At 37.5% G+C, this 11,258-nt stretch overlaps 1 protein-coding gene across 1 annotated transcript; it reads left to right on the top strand.

The window, feature by feature from the left end:
• The first annotated feature begins 5,322 nt into the window (after positions 1 to 5,322).
• On the top strand, positions 5,323 to 8,032 carry LOC146723423 (uncharacterized). Its single transcript, XM_085482148.1, has 3 exons — positions 5,323 to 5,399; positions 5,456 to 5,457; positions 7,803 to 8,032. Exons 1-3 carry the CDS (start codon positions 5,323 to 5,325, stop codon positions 8,030 to 8,032), a joined length of 309 nt encoding a protein of 102 aa, XP_085338274.1.
• Positions 8,033 to 11,258: the final 3,226 nt, after the last annotated feature.

The following is an 11,258-nucleotide window of genomic DNA, read 5'->3' as shown; positions in this document are numbered from 1 at the left end:
TAAATCACATCGTTAGGACAGCGCAACCCTTCGGAGCCCACATCGGTCCTCGTTCCACGTCGAGCGGAAATAAATTGCCAGATATTCCGGGATTCACGGAAGTAGGTCCGCGAATCGATCGATCGATGAGGTCGAGTTCGATTGCCTCCCTCTACTCCGATTCTACCTTACCGGTCATTCTGGTCACCGTCGTTCGAGATACGTCGTGCGAAACAAGTTGTCGTTATCCTATACTTTTCCGTCCTCGAGTTTCCTTATTCCATCGTCTTCATCCAGGCGAACCGTTTTCTCTTCCCAAGTCCTTTGTACACGAAGTGACAGAGACAGATCCCCTGGCAACACGGTCTGCGACGGTAGTTTCGGGTAAACAAACCACGATATATCTCAAAGAGAGTTACATCGTCAGATGGACGCGCGTCGTCGACAAACATGTCCAGAATAATTTGGATTCTATATAGAGTGCCTCGTCAGTTCCTCGAGAATAATTCTTATATCACGATGCTGAAATTGACTGGAAAGAATTTGCAACGTCAGCAAAAGATCCCCGAGTGTCATTTTTAAGGTAATTACAATATATCTTATATGTGTGTAATCATTAAAATTTCTAAATATTAAAGATATCGATTAATCAAGTTCACATAAAAGACTTTTATTAGCTTTTAGAATAAATAAAATAAAACTTTAGATTAAATAAAATAACTTTAGATTAAATAAATTAACTTTCGATAAAATAAATAAATGAAATAACTAACTTTAAATTAAATAAAAAAGATCTGTATATAGTTTAACTATAAAAAAATCTATATAGATTAACTATATAGATTTAATTATATCAATAAACTATATGTTATATAGATTTGACAAAATAAAAAGTTAATATAATCAATCTTTTTTTAAAACTTGTACAGATTTTTATATTTGATAAAATTTTTTTATTGGATAAGATTAGAAATACAAACGATTAAATTAGGATTACTTCTGTTTTCTGCTTGTTTTTAATCTAATTGTATATTTCGAAATGATAGTTATTTATTGATCTGTTATAGACACTAATCAGTTGACTTTAAAATGTACAAGAGAATATGCGGGGTTATCAAATTACAAGTTGAGACGTTTATAGATATATAAACATTCCACCATGAAAGAAAGTACTAGCTGGGAATTCTGCTATTTAGACACAGATTTATGAAATTCCGCCGTTGAGATCTTCTTGTTATCTGAAGAACATCGCTTATTTCAAATGTCAAAGCGTCAAGGGGAAATTAATTATTCCCTCTGACATTAATAGACGTGATTCTTGCATAAGACTTAATTTCGTTTTTGTGAATGCGCGACTAAATGAAGATTGAGCACGATTGCATTAAATATTTCGTTAATCTTATTCCCGAATAAGACGCTGAACGGCGTCGTTAATTTGCACTCGGGCTATGTATTCGCTGAATTAGATTCTCCGTCTGTTTCGCGCGCGACTATTCGACAAATTAACATTTTAGATAGCACTGTCAGGAATATTACTTAGTCCCTGTTGTCGACAATTTGAGTGTTTATTTCAAGAATTCTGCTTAACTTGCGACACCACGCGATGTCTTTAGTCACTATTAGCTACTGTTATTTTATCGCGCATTAAAAAGCTTATAACGCTTACTAATATCATAATTTGTCGTTAAATTTATTCGTTATTATCTTTCATCTTTAAGATAAAAATGAACAAGATTCTTGGTTAAATTATTTCTTTTTTTTTTATCAGAAATTTCTTTAACAAAATATATTACTATAAAACTAAATGAAGAAATCTATCTATTACTGTCTATCCATTAAATCTATTTAAAAAATCTATCTATCTATTAAATTTACTTCATATATATATATATATATTATAAAACGCTTTAAAATATCACTGATTGAAATAGTTACTATTATTAATCGTAATTCAATAAGATTTTATTCAGTGCAATACTTATAATTGAAGTCATCAATCATTGTTTTTTTTCAATAATAATATATTAAATTCATGTGACATCTATTTTAGTAGTGTAAAGTGCTTCCAAATTTTGATTGAAAAGACATTTTTTATTTATGGCAGCGAAAATAGCAAGAGCAAACCAAGAATATACAATCTTCTATGATATTGTATCAGCAATTTTATATTTTACAAACTGTTACGTTTTTGGCTAACATTTCTGTTGTATAATAATTTCATAATATGGATTTCAGTAAAATATTCTAAAATCATCGACATTTCTAATCCGCTCAATTATTTTCAAATTGCAATTTTATTTTCAATTTACAATATCGTTCTCTCTTATATTTATTAATCAATCTTTCCATTTTTTGATTTAGTAATAATTTTCTGGAAAGAAAGACAAATTTACGAAAAAAAATGCATATTCAATATTAATTCATCTATTATATATTACCGTTTTATATGAGTAATTATTGCTTCCTCTCATATTAACGGAACTGTTGGATATAATTTTCGAGCGCGCATAATTTACACGTCTATTTTCCCCGTGCGTTTGCTTCGTTATATATTAATTGCATCGCGTTACATGTTATGCACTATATGTACATGTTGGGCGCTCATCGTATGCGTTATATATGTATGCGCGCGCGTTGACGTTTCGACTATATCGGAAAACGCGAACGACGAGGCATGACAAGCGAGAGAGAGAGAGAGAGAGAGGCGGAAAATTTGCCTGCGTATACCCAATACACTGTACCTACACCGGTCGTATCTGGAACAAAAGTAACCATGACGAAGGCCCCTTAGGGCATCGTATTCCGCGATGCCGCTTCGAAAACGGGAATATCCGGATATCGTTCGCGGTACGGTATCGTGAAATTTTACGGCGCCGTATCCGCCGTGGGAATAACCGTCGATCTCAGTAATCTTTCCGAAAAGATTTTCGATGCACCCTCTTCCATATCGGATGCCAAAAGTGATTAATTATGCCCGTCGATGGGGCTCTCTTTTTTTCTCGCGCGAATCACAAGAGAAAGACCCGGATTCGTTGTTCTCATCTTATCTGTCAATTGCCACGTGGTCATCAAACGTCAAATATGTTTGCCGTAATCCCAATTGCAGTCGGTGATGTCAAAATTACGCGAAAGAAGAGGGGAAATTTTTTCGCGCCGTTTCTTGTCCATTTTTACGGAGAAAATTACGTGAGTTTGTAAAGCCCGTGTATGGAATATAGTTTTTGCGCCTCACCGTAAAGCATAATCACGCTTATCGTAAAAACGCGGCATTTGAAATTTGACAGACGAATTTTAGGCAAAGAAAAAGAGTTAACGAGAGATAAAGAAACATTAGCGGATTTGATTATATAGTTGATAGCAGATTAATGCTAAAACGGATATCTCATCAAAATATACTTCTGTGTATATATTATATAATCCATGTTGGTTCTGATATGAATGGAGAAAATATTTTTATCGAAAAAGAGTATAATTGTATCATGTATAAGTATGATTATAATAAACTTCCCCATCGCTATAACAATAGCAGAGTTAAGCAGGAAACTATTGAAGGAAACACGATGCTCTTTCTATTCTATGCTGTGTATTGAAGTTTTGATAGTTTCCGTTTCTATCACCAGTAATGGTATAAATAGCAGTCGACGTTGAAAGGTTTAATATTTCACTAATCTCGTATCCTCCTTGCATAGGAGAATATATGAAGAACGTTGATCTAATAACACAGTCGTTAGACAAAGTTGAAATATATGATCGATCGAGATCGAATATACGCGGAAACCGGATATTTCATTTCGAAAATCAATGCCGCGATGCATCAACGTAGAGAGAGAGAGAGAGAAAATGAGCCTCGCCTGTCATATTGCCGAACTTCCGTTTACTTTTTCGCTTCACTTACGGATGAAGTAATTGGCTCCTCTCCCCGTGGACCTTCTGCTGACGTTATCCGAGTTAAGTATATCTCGCGGATCTGCCTTCTTTCTTTTTTAAGGAAAAAGAAAGTCCTGACGGCATTCGAGTTCATAAATTCCATCTCGCGCGTCGTCGAATTTCCCGATGAAAAAGATTTACGGAAAGGAGAGAGAGTAAAATTATACCGGCAGAGAACGGAAAAGAAAGACAGAACATGGAAGAGAACCCATTTTCGGATATACTCTTTTAATTTCCCGTTTTCCATAGCCTATACTTCTCGCCGGCTTTCCTTGTCAATGATACGATTAAAACAGCGTTCTCTTTGCCGACAACGGCGCCATCAACGATGCCGACACCTTATTTTTACAATGCCGCTAGCTATGTCTTAAACGCTCTCTTTTTCCCTTTATTTTTTCAATGGCCAAAGCAAAGAACTGTTGCGCGAGACGCGTCGTCCCGTGTCGGATGTCGATTAAATGTCATCTATTTGCATAGCCATGCATAATAATTAGCGGTTAAACTAGGACACGACAGATTGGGACGCGAGCAACCCAGCCTCTCCTGTCTATATCGCCTCGCATGCAACCGCAATCCTTCGTAATGCCGGAGCGTGCCTCGTCTCGCAGATGTTCCCTCTGCATAACTCGTATAAAGGGTGTAAATACGCCAGCCAAGCGTTCCACCTTGCACCTCGTGGTGCAAGAATTTTCCGTATAATCGCCGATCATGATCGAACAGATTGTTGCGATATTAGATTCAATCTTGTTTTATTACTATATCGCATCTTTTGCGATCCTTTATCGATTCATTTTTATTAGAGCACAGTTCGAGTATAAGAGTACTCCATGTTTTGGGATTTAATTAAATTTTTTATTTGAAGAAGTTGTATTGCATAATTAAGAGTTTCTAATTAAATGCTTTCTTGTTTAATAATGTTCTTGGATTAAAGAACATATCGAAATTAGATTGAAATTAAAATGCAATAATAATGCGATATTTGATAATCGTCATTTTAGCTTCTCTTTGGATTGAACAATTTATTTGCGCAGTTTTATAGTTTCCCAGGTTCAACAGTTTTGTTCTTCTTGCGCAGAAATATCCGGGGAAATATTGTACTGTCTTTTAGCCTCAACCAAGATGCCATGGCACGTCATCAAACAGGAAACTTTTATGTACCTCCGAGTTTGAGAAAAGAGAAGAAACGTTTAGTAAAAATATCGCAGTAAAAAATTTTTCGTAGGAAATTAATAAATAAGTATTGCAATAAAAAAAATCACTTTAAATAATCACAATTGAATAACCACAGCAACGTCCAACATTTGTTTCACACATAATTGATCTGACATTTTGATAAAGAGATCCGAGCTATCCAAATTATCTTTTATCGAATATACTTGAAATAAATAATCGGGAACCTATCCCAGATGTCACAGCATGCGTCGAAAAAATCAACCTGGCAAATGGCATCGGATTAGAAGACTGTATTTCGACATTAAGGCAGGTCAAAGTACGTAATACATTATTTGCAATAAGAGATAACCAAAAAATGTAAATTATTAATTTCGAGGGGTGTAAAATTCCTAAGCGAGAAAATTCATTTTCGCTTCAACCTTTGTCGCGCCCGTCGTAATAATTATTCGTTGACAGAAGATAATTTAACGCGCGTTATTAAACCTTCGTTGCGACGCGGAGAGTTTTGCTGTCGGCGTTTATTCCATCTCGCGATTCACTTTCCGCGAGCTACGAAAATCCATTACAATCTTTCTCGCCCGCGTCTCGTATCGTACAATATACGGGGCGGTTCCAGCTTCAAAGAACGCACACCCTCATCTCGTTTGCTCTTCTCTCTCCTCCTCTTTCTCCCTCTTATGTACCTTCGCGAAGTGAGTGCACAATATAATCTCGGTGCACACAAGAATGCTATCTCGAGGCCGCGGTTCGACCGAGCGAGTCGAGTGTTTGGTCGTTCTGAAAATTGCGGAAGATGAGCGCACACTTCATCGAGCTCGCATCGTTTCCGTTACGTTGTTCCGTCATCGAGTCGCGGGAACAATCGGCAGAAATGCGCGACAGATTATTTCGGGGAAAGCAGGGCAAGGCAGGAACGAGATCGACAGAGACGGGATTGGGAGGGTGAGACAGGCGGAAATCACGGCGTGGAAGAAGCCGGAGGGGATGAATGAGCAACGAACGGAGCGAGAGAGAGAGAGATAGCGGAGTGGTCGCGCACTTTACAAAATGAGATACACCCACGTTGATAAAACGCGACCACACCTATATGTAATACGGATATACGCTCCGGATATAGCGGCGGAATTAAGAACGCCCGTAAATTGACGGTGGACCGAAAGTAAGAATCCGCCAACGCGAGGTGTTGCGTTTAATCGCCTTCCCTCCATTTCGCCCTTGAGAGAGATGCAGTCCGCCATCGGCTTCAAGCACGAGTAATCGCAGGATCGTTTTATCGCCTGAGAGAGTCTGCACTCTATATACTATATATATATATATATATATATACCCAGAATTTATAAGCGCCCGCGGAAACTTTTTATCTTTCTTTGTTAAGAAAATGGATTGTCCGTATAGTCCGAGATATTTGAATATTTAAAGATATTTCAATGTTTTTCGCGTGTACCGTGTTCGCGAAGAAAATGTGCAAAATCACGAGAGTGTATGATATATAACAATCCTTTGTAAAATATTAATTTGATTTAATCCACTTTTCGACTCAACCATTTTTTTTTTGTAGAATAACTTGTATAACGATGTGGCTGCACGCGCCAAAAGTAAAATTCAGCTTTATCGCGTTCGCGTTTTTCTCCGGACCGTGAAGAATGTATGTCGCAACGTATTTTCTCTTTTCGCTAAATTTTTTTATCGATCGCCCTTACCACTTCGCGAAGCGACATCAAAGAGTTTCGCGCCAATTTCTTTCCTCCTTGAAATTTCTCGAAATCGTCGATCGATCGGGGAATGCAGAGTCGGCGCAGTTGTCTTTGGTATCGATTTATCCGACGATTAAATCCCGATCGTATATTTCGCCTCACCTGTGAAAGACCTCTCTCGCGACTCGCGCAGACGCCTCGATCCCAGAAACGCGCGGCGTACGTTTTACACGCAAGTTGTAACAAACGATCCATATTTCATCGCGCGCGGAAAGGACCATTTTCCCGCGGGGTTGCCTCCCCCTTTTTCCTTCCCCTCCCGTGAATTCGCGGACCGAATTCCGCCTTTTTTCTCCCCCATATCGCGATTTTCCGCCGGTGAACCCTGCGTTTGGGGGAAGATCGGTGGTGGAATAAAAACGCCATGTGAAAACAAAAAATATATATGTGCCAATGTGCGAAGCCGAAATCGTTCAATCGTCCGCGATATTCTCTCCCGCGGTTCGCGGAAAAATTCAGCGACGCGGATTTATTTCATCAAAATCTATCCCTGTCGTTGAATTAGAAATCGCGAATTGTTTTCAAGAAAGTGGTATATGTATTTTTATACTCGTGTTCTGTATCTCTAAATTTAATTTATATCGGAAGTATATTTTTTTTTCATCGAACATCGATTTTTATTTGCATCCAAGAGTCATGTTACTTTAATGTTCATTAAAATCAAGCTAAATGTATCTCACATTTTATATAAAAAAAAAAAAAAAAAAAAAAAAAATATGGAATGTATTAATCTTTTAACTCCGATGACATGATTTAATTGAAAGAACATATCGTGCAAAGCATAATTACATTATGACAAAAAACATTTTCGATAAATTGCAATTCGAGGTAGATATAATGACACGGAAACAATTCCTCAGTTTCCTTTCGATAAGATATTAATTTTTTAACGGAATTGTTTAAATCGGTTCGCGCGATTTGAAATGAAAGGTGCAATTTTAAATGAATCGTTTTAATTTTCGACGACAGATCAAATGTGTATCATATCGGGTCGAGCGCAGGCCGTTCTCTCGGCTGTCGTAGAAAGCATATTGGAGGAGTGTTTGCAAGACGCCGAGAACTCTGCTAGGGCGGCTGGTAAAAGCTGCGTTACCCCCGAAGAAACGGAGAAGGCATTAAGGAAGCTCTGCCTACGTTTAAACGTGCAGCCGAGCACGCCGGGCAAACAGAAAGTTAACACGCAGCACGAAGACGCTTGAACCGAGAGAGAAAGAGAGAGAGAGAGAGAGCTTGGCGAAATCTTCTCGAGAAGATATCTTCACGACTCCAGCCAATTCAGGCGTCGGTAGAGTTTCTCTCTCCTACTATCGTCTCTATCGCTAATAAGTGTACGAGTTGTACGAAAGTGCGGATTATTCGCGAACAGTGACTCGGCTTATTGTTACTCGTTCGTAATATTCACCATGACGTTTATTCGTACATCGCGACTTTCTAGACTCGGAAAAACTACGAAAATGTATCGTAGTTTTATATATCTGAAATTACGAGAGACGACGCGCATATGTATGTACGTATATGTATGAAGGGTGTAATAGGATAAAACGTGTTGCATGCATCCAATTAAATGAAAAGAATAAGCAGTATATCTCGGACTACACACTTAGAAAAACCTGCAATTTATTCCATAATTAAAAGCCACAAAAAAATATATTATATAATTATATGACACAATCAAAACAAAAAGTGTTAATATTTTTTTATGTATGTATTTTTTGTATAATGTAATTTTAATAATAATTTGAAGCTACAATATATTTTGAATATATATAAATTTTAATTTTATGCAAATGTGTAGACAAAAAATTATCAAGCGAAAAAGGATGAGAGAAGAGAGTGAGAGAAATACCTTTTGCGACACGTGTCGCGTGTATTTAATTCGTAACAACCGCGTACAAACACATCAATAATTATTTGTTTTTGCCTTTGATTTTAATTGAAATTCCTCTCATTTAATTTGATGAATCGCGTTACGAGAGCGATATGTTTCATGTTCATCAGGCTGAAGAGCAGTCATCGTGACAGTGCTCAAGTAGTTGTTGCGAGAGTTCGCTGACAATTCGTGCGACAAAGCGGCTTCTCGCGTGACTGGAAAATTCATTAAGCGGTGCGATAAACCAAAAATAATTTTATCCGGCGAAATTGTTGAGCGTTAATGAACGAGATACATACATATACCTATCTTTTTTTTTCGCGAACACGTATTTCTCACGCTTCATCAATCTTGCGATTATCTCGTCGACAATGAAAAATTCTTCGCAACGAAATACACATTTTTATTTTTCGGTAAAGTCTGCTCTGTTATAAGTGAACATAAAAAATACGAAAACAAAGGAATAATGATGTTATATTATATGATATTCATAATATTCATATTATAAACGCATTGTCTTGCGTTTTCATGAAAAACACATGTGCTTTAAAATCCAACAGCATTATGTAGCCTTTTATTTATTATGCAACAATTTACGAAGCTTGGTTTACAGAACGAATATTAAATTTAATATTTTTTTATATAGAGGCTATTGTGCACGTATAGTGTCAACAATTTTGCGATGTATTACACATTTCATCCGAAACAGTCGTATTTTCATCGACGTGTCGTCGCACAAACTCCAAGTATCCTTCTCATTATACAGATCAACGGTACAAAAGTCATTACGATCTGTCGAGCGTATAACGTAGATATTATTACAGCGCAGCCCAAAGCAGAGAGAAAGTAGACTCCGACTGGCATATCATCAAAGTTTTCCGTGCAACCTGACATCAAATAAAAGTCATTTGAAAAGCGTTCCCGGAGTGTGCGCTCTTTGAAATTATATTTCACTAATGATGTTGCGCGCGACCTCTCTCTCTCTTTTCTGACGGCGATATTCTTAGATTGAAGTTTTCTTTCGGCTGGATTCAGCCTCGAAAAGCGTTTTGTCCCGTGTCACTTTGGTTGGTTCTCTTTTTTCCACATGTCGCGAAGCGTGAGAGAATATCTCTGTTCGAGAGACGCGCGTCCATTGCAGACTCAATATTTACGGGCGGATCCACGGGAAATAATTGGAACGCGTTAACAATGGACCGGCCCGGTCCTTCCTTCTCTCTTTTTTTGATGGGGAGGGATTCGTTTGTCTTCTTTTTGTTTCCTCTCCCGCGCGCTATAGTTTTATTTTATTTTATTTTATTTTTCCATTTTTCGACGCGTCGCGATCGAAAAGTTAATAGATACGTCAAATGGCGCGCGATATTCGTTACTGTGTCGCGCCGATTTTATTTGTAACTCGAAAATTTGCTGTTTCATAAAACGAGATTCGCAGATACGTACGTACGTATGTACGTACCTGGAGTGCGTTTCGGCCGGAAAATATTTTTTTCCGTGACAGCTCCGCGGGAGCGGCAAAAAGAGAGAGAGAGAGAGAGAGGGCGAACGGGCAACCGGTGATAATCAATCGAAAAATGATTTCGAATAGCGTAACGGACCGGTTGTCGCACCATAAATCTTTAAACCTAGCGATTAAGCAGATACGTCCACCTGCCAAAACGAATATTCACGACTTTTGATATACGGGAATCCGGAATACATTACGCGCTCGCGTATCGAACCGTACGACCTGAAAAAATGTTGCATTTGATTTTTGCTATTGCGTCTAGGCGTGATGCGCAATTGGCGAATCAATATTTAAATGATAAACATTTCGATATAAAAATACGTAAATGGAGAGCAATTTTATTCATTTCTCTAGTGCTAGAACTGCAATTTTTATACGATGAAAATTTTTATGTTTATGTCATTTCTTAGAGAATATAGAAAGAAAGTGTAAAATTTATTTTTCTCTCCTATAGTAATTTTTATTAAGATTACAGATAAATTATTCAACGATTACCTTCTGTTTAGACCATAAAAAAAAAATACTATTTTCTCTGAGAGAAATTATTTCATGGAAAAAATAACACGCGAAACAATAACACATTCGTCGAGGGAAAGTAATTTTCCACGTAAAAAGGCGTAGGTTGAAGAGATATTTAATAACCGGATAGTTTGGAATTTTTATGGACGACATAAAGTGTTGAATATTCATTCGTATCCCCTTTTATGTGAAAGCGTGTTTAGTACTTTGTGTAAAAAATTCAAGTCAGTATTTCAATTATTGACCCTAGGATACACAGAAAGCGTTTCACACGGGAAAATATTCGACGGACAAAAAATTATGTATCGCGCAGGTGGTCCGAGAGCTCCAAATTACGAGAAAACAAATTAATTTCGACCTTGCGGGCCTTTCGTCGGAAAGCCCTTCGTGTTTGTGTGCGCTCCGCCTCTACGAGGCAGTCTGTCATAATAATAGCTATTCAGTTTTGATCTAATCCTAATTAAACCTTAATTAAATAATTCTCTGTCCGCGCGTTTATCACATGAGAGAAAAGGGAACGCGAATGAAAAAC

The sequence above is a fragment of the Nylanderia fulva genome, unplaced genomic scaffold (assembly GCF_048542155.1).
Source record: "Nylanderia fulva isolate GAGA-0341 unplaced genomic scaffold, ASM4854215v1 Scaffold2, whole genome shotgun sequence".
NCBI classification, from domain to species: Eukaryota; Metazoa; Arthropoda; class Insecta; order Hymenoptera; family Formicidae; genus Nylanderia; species Nylanderia fulva.
The sequence above is the reverse complement of the archived record's forward strand: the minus strand, read 5'-3'. Positions and strand labels throughout refer to the sequence as shown.

Bases quoted from the DNA above. Each gene is read 5' to 3' on its own strand.
- LOC146723423 (XM_085482148.1), top strand. From the start codon at position 5,323: ATGCGTCGAAAAAATCAACCTGGCAAATGGCATCGGATTAGAAGACTG.